Source organism: Leptopilina boulardi, unplaced genomic scaffold, assembly GCF_019393585.1.
Source record: "Leptopilina boulardi isolate dan_hultmark-lab unplaced genomic scaffold, ZJU_Lbou_2.1 LbouV2_325, whole genome shotgun sequence".
NCBI lineage: Eukaryota > Metazoa > Arthropoda > Insecta > Hymenoptera > Figitidae > Leptopilina > Leptopilina boulardi.
In genome coordinates this window covers 3,760,637-3,777,381 of record NW_026137891.1, presented here as the reverse complement: position 1 = coordinate 3,777,381, position 16,745 = coordinate 3,760,637, and the positions used below count along the sequence as shown (strand labels likewise).

At 28.0% G+C, this 16,745-nt stretch overlaps 1 protein-coding gene across 1 annotated transcript in view; it reads left to right on the top strand.

Annotated features, from left to right (window-relative positions):
- The first annotated feature begins 1,132 nt into the window (after positions 1 to 1,132).
- The window catches only part of LOC127284532 (choline O-acetyltransferase), a 44,474-nt gene continuing 28,861 nt past the window's right edge, over positions 1,133 to 16,745 (top strand). Inside the window, exons 1-3 of the mRNA XM_051310006.1 lie at positions 1,133 to 1,149; positions 1,298 to 1,439; positions 4,995 to 5,186. Coding sequence (XP_051165963.1) covers positions 1,133 to 1,149; positions 1,298 to 1,439; positions 4,995 to 5,186 — 351 coding nt within the window. The remainder of the gene's footprint in view (positions 1,150 to 1,297; positions 1,440 to 4,994; positions 5,187 to 16,745) is intronic.

The window sequence follows — 16,745 nt, the reverse complement described above, 5'->3', positions numbered from 1 at the left end:
AGTATACAAAATTATCTTATCCTGAATTATCTGAAGTGTGGAATATTCTGACTCTGAAGTATTAAATTTTTTTTATGTATCCTGAAGTACTACGAATTATTTAAAGTATCCAGAATTTTCAGAAGTATCAAGAATTATTTGAACTATTCTGAATTATCCGAAGTATCCTAAATTATCCGAATTATTATATAGTCCATTAAATATTTTCAAATAGTGAAGCAGGTGTGCACTAAAAGTTTTGAATTGTTCTACCCCTCAGCCCAGTACATTTTTATTTGTTATACCTAAAAAAATGTTTTCCAAACGCATCTGTTACAATGTTTTTCCAATTTTGATCCATCTCTATTAAAACATTTCTTTTCCTCATTGTGTTTATTTTTCACCCCTTGCAAAATTCCTTCATTCTACATTGGATAAATATTGTAAGAAGGAGAAGAAGAAGAAGAAGAAGCAAAAGGATAAAGAGAGAAAGTTGGATCTTAATGTTTGCTTTACTGGTCCTGGTTGGGCAATACATACATTGAGGAATAAAGGGTAGAAATGTGGGGATGTTCTGGCACTGGCAGGGCCACAAAGATGGGTCGGGGTGTTACTAATTGGAGGGGTGACGAGGGGAAACCTTGTTATCTCTTAATTGCTACAACCCTCCACACTGTTTTGCATCGATAAGGAGAGAGAGTGTCAGTGTTACAGTCCTTTGTCCCTCTCATTGCATCGTTGGTCGTTTGTTGCGACCTTTACAACCGTCACGTCCGCTCATTCCTCTTCCCACAATAAAAAAAAATTCTCTCAATGTCGCAATTTTTCTTTTTCTTATTATCATTATTATTATTTATTTTGTCAAATGTCAACATTTTGATGATTTAACCAATCTTATATATTGCTAAAAACTTTCATAATATTTTTGACATATAGAAATAAGTTTTGCAATTTCTTCTTTTTCATATTTAATTTTTTATTTTTATTATCAATTTTTTTTTCATAAAGAAGTATTCAATTACATACAATGTAAAATGATTGTTATTGTTCACCTAATGGATAATTATAGACGAAGGCGTTAGAAATAAAGAATAATGAAAGAACATTGGTTTTTTTGAAGGTCAGAAGAAATTAGAAGGTTGCAAATAAGAAGATGGAATATGAACGATTGTTAGTGACTAAATTATACTATGTTATTTTCAATTTATTGATTTTAATGGTACAAAATTTGTATTCATTTTTTTTATTCTGAACATATATGAAAGAAATTTAAATGTCTAGGGTCCTTTGTTTATAAAAAAAAAAATTGTCTTTTCAGATTAAATAATTACAGTCGGGAATTACATGGTTTCAAAGATGGTTGTTATCAGTATGAAAAAAAGGGAAAAGAAGTTTTATTACTTCAGATTGCAGTCGCGGTAATAACTTATACCGAGGACAAATTACTGTTGTCTTCTACTGTATTATTCTTATAAAACTTTCCAATCTAATGGAAAAGATGTACCTCTTTCATTATATAAAGAAATAATTTTTATCAAGAACCAATTTCAACAAATTGCATTAAAATTAAAAAATACCTGTAATTGTCACGATTAGATAACAAAAAACTTGGCAGAAAATGGAGAACAAAAAAATGTTACAACTTTTAGCAATACAAAATCCTTAATCAACATTTATAACTTTTGATAAATTTACATTTATTTATTGTAAGAAATTTTTTTTTCTGTTTGCCTGGAGAGAAAAAAAAAGAAGACAGCCTTTGATTTTTCTTATCCCCATAATCGGCTTTGCTCGTTCATAATTTGTACTAGTCCCCAGGGGACATTCAGTTTGGAGACTTTAATAAACTGACTGTCTGAAGGAACTTAAGGCACGAGGGAAATGCTGAAACTTACTTCAGCAAGGAAAACACGTTATTTCAGAAAAGAGCCTCGTAAACCTCATTTGAACTAAAGTTGTCGTTTCTCAAAAACCTTTAAACGAGACTTTCTCCTCGTAATTGGCGCCCAATTCTACGTTTAAATGAACGTCGAGGAAAAGAAAAAAGCATATTTCCATCCTCTATTTCATTTACAAAATTAGTTTTCAGCCGGCTAGGTGAAATAAATTAATTTTCAAAAGGCGTTGAAATTTATTTTTCTCGAATGCTAAATTATTTATCCATTTTATGCTCTATAGAAAAAAATTTCATCTAGAACATCGAAAGATTTCACTAGAATAGAAAATGATTTAACTGAAACAATTAAAACTTTTTCTATTCTATATTCTTTCGCTGTTCCAGGTAAATCTTTTTATACTTGATAAATTATACACGAGATACTATTACACCATAAATTATAATGAGACTAACTATTTTGACACGTGATAAATTTTTTCTCTAAAAAAAAAAAAAATTGACAGGATAATACTTCGGGGAGGAGCAATCTGAATTTGTCATTTGTCAACAGAGAATGACAAATTAGTCAGACATATATGCAATGATAATAATCATGAAATCTTGATAAGCAGGGGGATAAAATGAAGTAGTACAAAATTGGGAAAATGCAAATTTTCTAGAATATAACCAGGCTTCAGAAGCTGATTTTGGAAACCGATCTAGATATCTGCCCGGTAAGCCCCTGAAAATCGGGGGTTATTTGTGTGTATGTGTGTGTGTGGGTCGTTAGTATAGACTTGCTGCATTGCATAACAATGAGGCATTGGGGTGGAAATGGAATATCTCCTGGGAATCCGGACACCCGTTATACCGAAGGTCGTACACTCTTGCCAAAGAATGAGGAAGAAAATGACGGGGCTCTCTCTCTCTCTCTCTCTCTCTCTCTCTTTCTCTTTCCACACTTCCAGTCAGAGAACTGACTCATGGTGTATTGGATAATCGAACTCGTTACGATTCTTTCCCCGGATTCATTTCGTGACACGAATCGAAAATGTATTTATTTATTTCGACTGTGGAAAAAAAAGAGTTATACCCCAAATATTTCTATGAGTCATATACTTCTTTGACTTTTGATTATAATGAAAAAGAAAACTCTGCAAATATAATAATTTTTGATAACCTCTATAAAAAAATGAGTAGTTTTTGAAAAAGAGCAAAACCAAATATTAACGGTTAAAAATGATTTTTACTAACAAATTTTGTTTGGTCGCTACAACAATTTGTTGTAGTAAAAATTCCTTAGTAACACGCAACAAATTTTACCCTAATTGTGGGTTAAATCTTATGGGTTTTAGCATTGGAGAAAATTACCCGCAACAAAAATAACACAAACTTTTTTCTGTGAATACTAGTTTGAATAAAAAATTTGGTAATACAAAATTGGTATAACAATAAAATTTTGTTGTAACAACTAAAAATTTGTTGTAATAATAAATATATTGTTAGTGCAACAATACAGATTTGTTGTAGCAACCAAACAAAATTTATTAGTTCCAGGTTTAGTAAATACAATTTGTTGTAGTAATATACTGTTAGTGCAACAATACAGATTTGTTGTAGCAACAAAATAAAATTTTAGTTCCAAGTTTAGTAAGTACAATTTATTTTTCTCCGTATTGTATTTGAGAGGTCCAAAAATTATTCGATTGCTTCGGAGGAACAATTACTTAAATATTCTAATTGTCAGAAATTTAGCACCTCCAAAAAGAAACTAAAAAGCAAACCGAAAACCAATCAAATTTGAAAAAATACAAAAAAAAAATTCTACAGCCCTTTAAATACTAATGGGATTGATCGGACAAGACCATTAAAATTATTGAAATATTCCAAGTGATGATTAGAGTATTTGCAGAAGGGTGGAAGTTTTTTTTTTTTTGAAGGCACGAGCGAGCCGTATAAAAGTAAAGTACACTTGACAACTGTGTGGGTGTGTGTTGGCCCTTACGCGGTTCTGTCGATTGTAAAGTAAAGAATCAATCGAGAAACGAAGCGTGTCTGGTCGAAGGGAAGGAAGAACTCAACCCAGAGCTTGTGTACGGTTGGTTGATCCAAATCCCCTTTACAGGCCTAACAAGACCAACTTTGCGACCCGAACACTGACACGCAACGACCCCTCGTTTTCGTCATTGAGCGTGAATGTTTCCGGTAAGGTGCTCTGGATACTTGGCTAAAATGAACTCTCCATATATTCCTAAACTACCTTTAAACTTGTAAATTTTACAAATTGCCCTCTGGTCAACTTTAGGTCATTCTCTCCCTCATATTCCCTGCGTATATAGTTTACAGTTCATTCTCATTCAAAAATTTCCTTTTTTTGAAACCCCTCACAAAATCAATTTTACTTCTTTTCTTCTCTTCAATTTTATTAAGGGGTGGAGACTATTTTTTTAAAATTAAAATCCGTTATCTATTTTGAAAACCACGCCTAAGGTCAATGAACCCTGCAAGGTAAAACAAAAATGTTACTTTCTGTTCTAGCTATATAGTCACATATAGCAGAAAAAATCTAATTTTAAATTATACTTATTTTGGAAAGTTAATTAAAAATTTTTTTTATGTCGCAATTTTTTCAATATGAAGACAGTAAAATCTACAAGGATATAGTGTATAACGTAAGTGTCCTTCGTTGGACATAATTTCATTTACAATTATTATTTTCATTTCCTATTTTTAAGTTATTTCAAGGCTAATAAAATTGAAAAATTTCTCTATTACACGCAAGTGCGAAAATAATAGAGTAATTACAGTATATTAAATTATATCAATATAGTATATAATTTTCGAGAAGAACATCAAGATCCTATTGCAATGTATAAAAGAATTATTTCAAGAACAAAAGAAAAATTTCGAGGAAATACGTAAATAATAATAATAGAGAAAATAATTTATTTAAATAGTTGTTGCAAAAATTAATATACATCAATCGAAAATAAACATTTAATTCTAGTTTAAAAATTAATAAAATTGAAGAACTAAAACTAAAATCTTGCAAAAAAAAAATTAAATTTAAGAATTTAAATTACAAATTTTTTAAGAAAATTATTTACAAAAATAATAAACGACTATCAATTATTTACAGAGAGACGAGCCTCTACCGAGTCCCCCAGTGCCAAATCTGGAGTCTACTTTGCAAAAGTTTTTGGCCCAGGTTGAAGCTGTAGCTCCAAATCAATTGGAGAAGACTCGATCACTGGTCAAACAATTTTTAGCTGGACCTGGGCCAAAACTACAAATGCGACTCCTAGAACGTCGGCAACTTATGACCAACTGGGTAAGTTATGAATTTATTTCTTATTTATTTATTTATTGAAATGTGTTTAAAAATGTAAAACATAATTTGTAGCACCAATGAAATAAATTTATCTACTAAAATGTGTTTTACAAAAAAATTGCACTATTTAAAATGTACATTGTAAATTTTACGAAATAGAATGCAATATTTACACAGAAAATTAAAAGGCATTAAAATAAGCTGCAACGCTTATTATTTTAATCCAATTTTGCTTATTTTAATCCATCTTGGTATTAAAATAAGCAAAATTGGATTAAAATAAAAAGCGTTGCAGCTTATTTTAATACCTTTTAATTTTCTGTGTACAATTGGTATGGTAAATATTACAAAACTTTTGTAAATTTTACAATATAGATTGTAAACATATACATTTTTGTCAAACACATTTATGGATGAAAGATCCATTATATATAAAAAGAAATTTCCTACCCACATAGCACAACTTCTTGCTGTAAGGTTACTGTAAGGATATCTATAGGGTTTGTAAGGTTACCGTGTAAGCCTACAGTAAACTTGAGGTTAACTTAAAACTTCCGCCTTACAGTAAGCTTACACAGTAAAGCTAAGGTAAGCTTACACAGGAAGGTCGTGGTAAGTTTACATGGTAAGGTTGTGGTAAGCTTACACGGTAAGGTTGTTGTAAGCTTTTCGTAAGGTTACTGTAAGGTTGCTGTAAGGTTACTGTGAACATAAAGTAATATGAAAATATATTAAAAATAATTACATTACAATATATATTATATTATAAATTTTTTTTTTATAAAAAATTATATATTTGGTAAAGTACTTCATGAACCCCAATAGGGTTTGTTAAATAAAATTTACTGCGCAGCCGTATGTGCCATAGAAAACTACTGCGCATAAATATTAATAAAATTTATTTATTAACAACATTCTATGTTTACAGCAACCTTACAGTAATCTTAAAAGAAGCTTACAGAAACCTTACCGTGTAAGCTTACCACAACCTTACCGCGTAAACTTCTCACGACCTTACTGTGTAAGCTTACCTTAGCATTACTGTGTAAACTTACCTTAGCTTTACTGTGTAAGCTTACTGTAAGGCGGAAGTTTTAAGTTAACCTCAAGTTTACTGTAGGCTTACACAGTAACCTCACAGCAAGAAGCCGTCCTATGTGGGTACATGATATAATTGAATTAGATTATAATATTAATTTATAATATTATATACAAATATTATATAATATTGCATATATAAACAAATAAATAACAGAATACAAAAATAAATCTCTCTGAATTTTTTTTTCAACGTCATCATCAATTGTTATTTAGAAAATTGTATAAACAGAATTGTTTGTCCTTTTATTTGATAGAATTCCCGTTTCAATGTATCAATTCATTGTCAAAAATAGCGTTGTTTTTTTGGAATGACGTCGAATCTAAATACTGAATCGAACACGAAACAATAATTGCAAAAAGGGTCAGATTTCGCGCTTGGCTTGAATGCATATATATATATACGTTTATCACACTCGAGAGCTAAAAATGTCTAACGGGAAAATAAATCGGAAAAACTTTTGACACTTTTTCCAATTCGAAATTTCCATATACGTCAGGAAAGTTAACGAAAAACCAAAATTACTCCTCTTACACATTTAAATATATGGAATCGTTATCAGTAATCCGAATTGTATATAAATCAAGATAATTCCTTCGAGTTTTATGCAAATTTATACCAGGTGGAAATTTACTATCAAAAAAAGAAGACTTAAAAAGAAGCAGAAATATAACAATATTGCGAAAGATGTTAATAATTTGTTTATATTTTTCCAAAAAGATTAAGATTTCAAAAAGGATAAATTTTGATAATTAAAAGTAAATATTTAAAAAAAGGAAATTTTATAATTACTCTCTGTAATAAATTTCCGATATTCAGTAGTAAAAGTAAGATTTAGTCTGACGTATCTCAATTTCTAAGAATTGGAAATTTGATATTATTTCAGTAGTAACGGAACTTTTTAGTCAGACTTAATATCTACGGTTTCCGACATGTTTCATATAAGTTCCTTCAGTAGTAATAGACACATTTGGTCAGACTGTCTGACACGAATGAAGTATAATTTATTATAGGCGATAATTATTATAATAATTCTTGTCACCAAAAAAACGAGTTTCCAAAATGTAAAATTATACAAAAATCTTCTCGTCCACATTTTTTAAATACCAAAAATGCCTAAAAAATTGATTTAAAATATAAATCACAAAAATAGAAAAACATTCTCGATTTAGAAGAAAATAAATCTATAATGATTGGAAAGAGGGGCGAAAGAAACAAACATCGAGAGGAAGATAGAGATAAGTAGCTTTCGACATTAAATATTCAGGCGTTAAAAAATGATGATTCAAAGCCTAGGCAAAAAAAAAGAGGAAGATGCAGAGTAGCTATATATGTATATGAGATCTTTCTGGCTAAGTGGCACAACACCATTTTCGTTTCAACCCCCCGATGCCTCGGGAGACTTTACCTCCGGTATAGACAGTGAACGTTGTACCCATCTCTCGACGGCGTTTCGGTCTCCGTGACTTTTGAAATCCCCTGTCTCTCGATCCCATGGGATACTTTCTATGCGTATTGCCAGCCAACCTTTTTGCCTCATGCCTACCATAAGCCGCTATACTCCCCTCCCAACCCCATCTACACATTTGGCCAGACCCCATCTCTCGTACATAAATAAATAAATAAATGGATTTACGAGACCCAACGCACACGGTCTCGATTTTCCCCGTGACGTTTCAATGCGAGGGACGAATCACCTCGCTTAGAACAATACAAAATATTATTCTTGTGAGGGAGTAGAACAATGAATAGCATGTGTATATATATGTTATATATAGGTGTTGACATAAAACGAGTTTTAATTTTTTTATTGTTTCCCGCGTGTATCAACAATTCAAATATTCTGCACTCTAAATTTTAATCAGTAAAATTCTACTGACAACATGCAAAAAAATCTTAACCTGGAACAGCGATATACTTCTCTAGAATGACAAAAATTTTCGCTGATTTAGTGAAACTTATCGTTGTTCTAAGAGAAGATTTTTTTACGTGAATATTTAATCAATAATCAATTCTCACCCAGTCGAAAATCCTACGCTATGTTAAGCTGAACAAAAAGTTGTTTTGAAGTATTGAGATAACCATTAGAGAATTGTGAGACAGTAGATAACTAGCTATAGAAAACTTTCAGGAAGCCTGTTATGGCCGATTTTTCGCTTCCACGGAAAGCTTGAAAATAACGAATTTTGTACGTTTTAAACAAAGCATTCAAGTAGCTTTGAGAGAGTTATCAAAGAGTTGCAGGATTTTGCATATATAAAAAGAAAGCGTTCAGGTGGCGAAAATTAAATAAAGCGTCATGGATGTTTCAGGAAACAGCGGAAAAATGACAATGATCAAAAATTAAATTTAACCTTTCTTTCCATCTTTATTTATCTCGTAAAAATATTATGTATTAGATTATTATATTTAAATATTGAAGAATTAAAGAAAAATTATTTACGTCAGACTCGGTATGTCCACAGTCTTTTTAAAAGGGTACAATTGTTTTATAAAATATCTATTAGTGATATTAAATACTTTTTTTAAAATTAATTATTATCTTCTTTCAATTAAAAGTTAGTTGTCAATTAATTTTCTATAGTGAAATTACACAATTAATATTGATTAATAATTTAATGTAAATTTGTCAATTTTTAACTTTTAGTACATTGTTGTCAACCAAAATTTGTAAATAAAAATACGCTGTTAAATTCATATTCATAAATTATGAAATTCTAAAAGAATAAAGAATATATTATTTATAAAAAATATTCATAAATATCAAGTATAAAAATAATAATCTTTTTTTTTTAAATATTAAATATTTTGTCTTTTTTTTAAGAAATTGTATTCATTATTCAATATAAAAGGTTTTCACCGTGTTCGTATTCCTAACCCCAAATTTTGCTCAAGTTATATATAATTTTTTTCGTATACAATTTAAGTGTTTAAAAATAAACTTTTTCTTTGAAAAATAATTTTTATATAATATATAAAGAATAATTATTAATTGTATAAAACGGATTTACAAATTACTATAGAATTTTTATGATTTTTCGATTTAGTTTAATTTAATGAAATTATTCTAGTTTTCAGGAAGTGTAAAAAAGGTAATTAAATTACATATTAATTTGCAACTTGTGAAAAGCAAATAGAATTGCTTTCTTACACATTAAACCAGGCATTAGGAAAGCATTCACCAAGCAAACTGGTAGACCTTTTACTAGAAGCTGTCCACAGATATTCAACAAGCTGTAGAAAAAGCTTCCCGTTAAGAAATCAGAAAGCAAATATCACAGAATTTTAGGTCTAATGTATAAATAGTTGCCATGAAGCTTTTGAAACCTTCATAACAGTTACCTGAAGGCCATGTGAACCCTTCAGGGAAACTTACGATTTTCGACTGGGCAGTGTATTAATTACACTTGTTTCTTGAAGATATCAAGTGAAACACGAATTGATATCAAGTGGATATCGAATTGATAGAAAATTGATACCAATATTTGGATCAAATTATATTTCGATACAAATATTTGTATCAATTCATTGCGATTTGATACCTTCAAATTAATATAGTTAATTAATTAGTATATATGTAATTTCTTTTTTTGCTTAGAAATTTGAAAATATGGCATTAGAAAGAAACGATATAAATGTTTTGAAAATATTAAATTAACCCTTAAAAAAAATGTAGAGTATATTATACAATAATATTAATTTAAATAATTATTTTAATGAATATATTTATTTTTCTTGATATTTTTTATTTTCTCCAAATTATATAATAAAATTTGGTAAAATGTTATTGAAAAACCACCTATTTTCCTTTTCCTTTGTTTTTGTTGGCAGCTTTCCAACTATTAGCATAACCATCCATACTAACTAAAGAATAAAAATTTTCATAAACTTTTTATAAATAATTTATATTTTATAAAATTTATCTAAATTATTTCAAGTTACTTTAAATATTAAAACTATTATACACACACAGAGAAATGTTTTATTTGAAACAAATATAATATATTTGAGCTAAATAAACGTATATTTGTCTTAGAGCTAAATTACTTATTTATTTGGCGTAAATAAAAATTTTATTCAAATCAAATAAAATTTATTTTTCTCTGAGACAAATATTTCTTGTTTTTAGGTATAATTTTTAAAATAAAATATTTAAAAAAATTTTATTTCTGTTTTACCCAAAGAAAAGATATATATTTGTCTCAGAGTCAAATAAATATTTACTTATTTCAAATAAAGATTTTTGAGTTAACTAAAAATTTTATATGCGCTAAATAAAATTTTATTTGTGCTAAATAATTTTTTTTATTTAAAACAAATAAAAAATCATTATACTGAGATAAATATTATTTTTTATTATTTGATTCAAATAAATTTTATTTGTCTCTCAAATAAACTCCAATTTTTCTGCGTGTAAAATCAAAAAAATTACAAATTTTCATTACTCACTCGCTTTTACTCCAAAATCTGACATAGAAAATAAAATTAATGCCAATAATGCAAAAATTAGAAAAATTACGTTTTTCATTATATTTATCAAAATATAAAATATAGATGTTTGTAAGAAATGAAACTTTATTCAACAAACGATTTGCGTGTTAAGTTTAGTTTAAAATGTTTTTATTTATACTCGAAAGCTTATGACTACAAATAATTCTGGATTATATTTATATATGTTTCATGCATTTTAGTCGTTCCCACTCTAATTGGCAATAATAATAATAATAATAATAATTTACTTTTACGATAATTGCACTAATTTTAAAAGAAAAATTCGCAAAGAACTCTCTTTACAAATTATTATTGTTCAATAATTTTTTGTAAAGTATTCTCAATGTTAAAACACCTTGTTATAGTTAAAAAAAATAAATAAAAATAACATTATTTTACTTGAAAAATGTTTTTCTGTAAAATTTATTTATTAACGTTAGCTGTTACCTTACTGATAAAATGTAAGCAATAAACTAAAATACTTTATCAGAAAACTAAGAGATTAAGAGCAAAATTTATGTTTTAAAATGCCAAATTTTATTTTTTATACCTATTTACTTATCTGTATTACAAAAACTGTTTTTCTTTTATAAATTTATTCAAAATTATAAAAACGTAATTAAAAAACATTTTTTGCAAATTTATAATTATTATTTCTATCATTATTATCATTACCAAAATAAACAATACTACACTGAAAAAAAAATTTATTTGATTCAAATACCGGTGTATTTGGTTATTATCAAATAAATATTTACTTGAATCAAATATATATAATATTTGAATCAAATTTTTCAGTATTTGAAGCAAATACCATTTATTTGCTTCAAGTAAATATTTATTTGATAATAACCAAATACACCGGTATTTGAATCAAATAAATTTTTTTTTTTAGTGTATATAATAGTGAAAAAAAACAAAATGCTATTAAATCATTATAAAATTTCAGCAAAAAAAATTGATTTATAAATATGCAATTTATAAAATATGATTTAAATTGTATTTTAAATCAATATTTTTTTTGTCCCAAATATTTTTTTTCTGATATTCAATAGTAAAATTTTTCACTATAAATTTTTTTTTAATATAAATTTATTTTTTTCTATAGAATTAGATAATTTGAATTGATGTACACTGCGCGCGTATATTTTTTTATGAACCCCATTATACTATTGTGTAATTTTATAGTCATCGTGACGAGGTACTTTTTTTTTTTTCTTCAACACTTTTTAATTCATTTTGCCATCGATTTTCGTCGAGACGCCAGTTCGACTTTATTCACTCGATTCCCGAAGGGCCATCAATGCACACTATAGGCGAGAAACTTCAATTTGACGGTATACATTCGGAAATACATTTTCGTTTCTTCCGATCAAGGGCAATGGATAAGGACTTGCCTTTTATACACTATATCCAAGTCGTCAAAGGCTAAAAGCAATCTTGGCAAAACTACTTCGACAATCGCGTCTCTTTTCTCACCTCACACAAAAAATCCAAACTTTTTATTTTCCATTTTACGAACATATCAAAATTGAAAAAGTGCTTGTCACTTATAAAGAATTTATTAAAAAAAAAATAGAAAAGATGGTAATAATAATATAATAATAATGATGATAATAATAATAATAATATAATAAACAATGAAAAATATTTACGGTGAATAAGAATAATTTATAACAATAACGAGTATTTTATAAAGAAAAATGAACTTTCAAAAGCGAAACACATTTTGCATGTTAAGCATATAAACTATTTATAATTCAGTGAACAAAGGCAATTTGTAAAATTAAAAAAGGTAAATCTAATTTGCATACTTAAATTACTTGTTATTGTTGTAAAAAATGTAAAGTTACACTGCATGCTTTATTATAGTATGTTTCGTTATTAATTATATATATATATATATATATATATATATATAGGCGAACGTGTGTGTTGAAAAGCAGGACTTAATTCAGGTCCGAGAATTTTACTAGCCGCAGGTTAATTCGTGCGCTTGTGATTGGAATTAAATTTGCCGGGGTTTGCAATACGGCAGACGATGCCGACTAGGCCGCGGATGAATAATGAAAGTTTCAATGAAATTTTCCACTTCGCCGCGGGGTACCGTAATATTAGCTTATATACCCCGTCGTACCACAGGATAAGCTCCCGCACACTGACAAAAACCACCCCACCCCCTCTCTGTACCAACTCTACTTTTGCCACCCTTTATGGACGGTTTTATATATATATAAATATAGAACAAGCGTTGCACGATCTCGCGCCTTTGAGCGAGAGATAAAGAAAGATGCGGAAACTGACGACGAAATCCAGAGGGAAATGCCAAGGATGGTAGGACGAAAAATAAAAGCAAAAGAGAGAGAAAAAAAAGGAAACAGAGAGAACAAAAAAGAAGAAAAGTAAAGGGGATGGTTTTATTATGTCCTTGGTATTCAAGAGCCGTTCCAAAAACTCAAAAGAACTTCATTGCAAACGATTTAAAACATTCCATCGCACATTTTACCAGTAATTGACTTAAAGAAGAAAAAACACACAGAGAAAATAAATATGTTCCTAAGGGTTACAGATTTTTTTTGTTTTCCTATTTTCCGAATTCAAAGTAGTTATTAAAAAAAAAAATAACGAAAAAATAAAAAAAAAATTGTTATTTAAATTTTGGGATAGTTTCCAAATTTACACTGAAAAAAAATTTATTTTATTCAAATAATCGGTTACTTGTTAACAAATAAATATTTACTTGAACCAAATAATTTTTATTTCAATTAAATAAACTGTATTTGTTTCAAATACAGAAATTATTGGTTTAAATACAGTTTATTTAATTGAAATAGAAATTGTTTGGTTCAAGTAAATATTTATTTGCTAACAGCCTAGTAACCCATTTCTTTGGCGTAAATAAAATTTTTTATTTAAAACAAATAAAAATTTATATAAATCAAATAAATATTTATTAGAATGTGAGACAAATATATCATTTCTCTGAGTGAAACAATAAAAAATAAAAGCAAAAACCAATTAATATTAAATAACCGAGAAAATAATCAAAGCCATATAACGAACCAATTCAAAAAAAAATAAAAAAACCACACAAAGAACTAATTTTAAAAAAATAAAAACTAATAAAATCAAAATAGAAAAAAACTATAAAGAGCTAATCAAAAACGATAATGAACAAAATGTAAAAAAATAACAGAAAAACAGATAGTTAAGAATACAAAAAAGAGACAGAGAACTTTTTTTTGGCAAAAAATAGAATGGGTGATAAAGAAGAAATATTTTTGGCTAAGAAAAGTGTTGGGTAAAATGTGAAGTGTAAGAAGCAAGAAAGCACGTTTCTTACAAAGGCAAAACAAAATAGAAATGGAAAAGAGCTATAAAAGCTGTTGGGAGTGGCTGTTTGGTGTATAACGAATACACCTATACAGAATGGAAATAGTACGTGTTCGACATTTTCCTTGAAATCCTTTGTAGAAAATAAAGAGACAGAGGAAAAGCAATAAAGAAGAAAGTAATGTTTTATGAAATAGCAGAACATTAACGAAAATTCACCTTTTTAAAGTGGATTCTTTTTCAGAAAAAAAGAAAAAATATTTCATTCAAATAAAAATTATTTGGTTCAATTAGATTTTTCTTTTTGCAAATTTTATCTTATTTTCTCAATTGCGACCTATTTCAAATTACAATATTAAAATTACAAAATATATTTTCTTTTCTGCCACTGGTGAATTTAAATCTTCAGCTCTCAATCTCCATTTCCACCCATAAATTTAAATTATTCACTCGGTAATTAATTCCAATTATGTAAAATCGAAGCTAAAATTTTTTCTTTGATATAACTTTGAGCTTAAATATTAATTTCTCTAATTTAAAACTCAAATGAATGTAATTTTTAAAAAGTTTCTTTTTTCCGATTTTTCATTTGAATATTTAAAAAAAATTTATTGTGAAATAAAAAAATTTTTATTTTCAAAAACAAAATCTTATTTTACGATGCATTTTCAATTATAAATTAGGTTTGAAAATAAGAAAGGATGAATTTAAGTAAAAAGCTTTTTTTTAAAAAAAGACACAAAAAGTATGAATTTCACGTTCTTTGAAATGTAGATCTTATTTTCACACGAATTTCAATTTAAATTTAAACCAACCTTACTTTCACTTAATTTTCGACTTCTCTTCAAATTTACTTTAAAAAAAAATTGATTAAAAAACAAAAGGTTTTTCTTTCAAGTAACAAATTTTCTAAACTGAAAAAAAGTAACTTTCATTCAAGAAAACAATTTACTTGTCCGTATTTAATCCAATAATTTTTTTAATTCAAGAAAATTTATTTCAATCAAGTACACTGAAAAAAAAGTATCATTGATTCAAGAAAATCATTTACTTGTCCGTGTATTTGATCCACTAATTTTCTGAATTCAAGAAAATTTACTTCATAGTAAAATTTTATTGGCCTAAAAACATATTAAATTAAATACGGACAAGTAAATGGGTTCACTGTAAAACAAGAGGTATTAATTTAATACTAACTTTAGGTACTAAATTGCATTTTGGTTCTATGTTAATACCTAAAATCGGTACCTTCTTTTTACAGTGTTTTCTTGATTCAAAACTATTTTTTTCAGTGTAAAATTTTCTTGAATCAAATGTACAAGTAAATGGGTTTTCTTGATTCAATACTATTTTTTCCAGTGTATAAAAACAATAATAATTTTTCCCACATCCAAAATTCCAACTTTATACATTACATTAAAAGTTATATATACATATATATATATATAATTTTCTCCGAATGTTTATTGTAGAAAAAAAAAGTTTTCACAGTTTATTTTCCACTTATTTGAGAAAAGAAAACTTTGTAAGCCTTAAATCTTAATTTTGTCGAAATAATACAAACAGAAAGTAAGTATATAGAAAAAAAAAGAGTATAGCTAATCCCATAACGAAGAAGGAAATCGCTTATGGGATAAAGGAGGATAGAAGGAAAAGGCCTAAACTTCTAAACTACATTGGGATAGAAGCAAGAAAATGAAACCACCCCAAGTTCGTAACTTTCCTGACGATTCCCCAAGGAGACAGAAAAGAGAAATATGAAAAGGAACGAGGGGAAAAATTCCACATATATATATTTTGCGCAGACTATCCGTGTTTTCGCTTTCAAGACACTATATATAAGGTGTGGCAGTAAAATAAGTTTTCTAAATGCACACATACATATATGAATATCATATAACAGTTGTATATGGATATGTTTAAGGATGATGGAACGTTGACTTTTTCCTTCGCTTTTATCCCATTTCCACCTACTCTTATGGGTTATCGAGTTTTTCCTATATATATACCTAGAGAGGCTTTAGCGATGGAAACGATAAAGGAGAAGTCTTCAAGTAAATCGATATCCTTGCGCGCAAGGAGGACTACTTTTTTTTTTTTATTTTATTTTCACCCGTTTTCAAAGCCTCTCACCCTGTCGGAAGAGACCAAAGGGTCCTTTGTCGCTTGAGATGCTCCTTTTTTTCAGAATACCTTTTGCACGTTTTGTTAGGTCGTGTTAGGTGTCTAAAAAGGAACCTTTAAGGCACCTCAATTACTAGTAATCTTTTTGCTCAGAAAAAAAAAACTCATCCTCGAGGAAGACTGATCGCTCTCAATCTTGTTTCGGATGAAAGCTACTAATGGGGTCATACATAATTTATTTTGCCCAAATAGATCTTCTACTCTCGCGTCTTTTTATCCAAACAACGCACTTAAATAGGTTTTTAAAATATAAATTAAAAAAAAAAAATACTACTTAAATCAACAAAAATGAAAATTATGAAATTTTGAAGGAATTCTCGTTTTAAGAGGAAAATATTGAAGAAATTCAGTTTCAATTTGAGAATGTAGTTTAAAATACATTTCACCATAGGGAAATTTAATATCCAATGAAATTTCATATTCAAAAGCATAAATGGATTAAACTTGAAAGT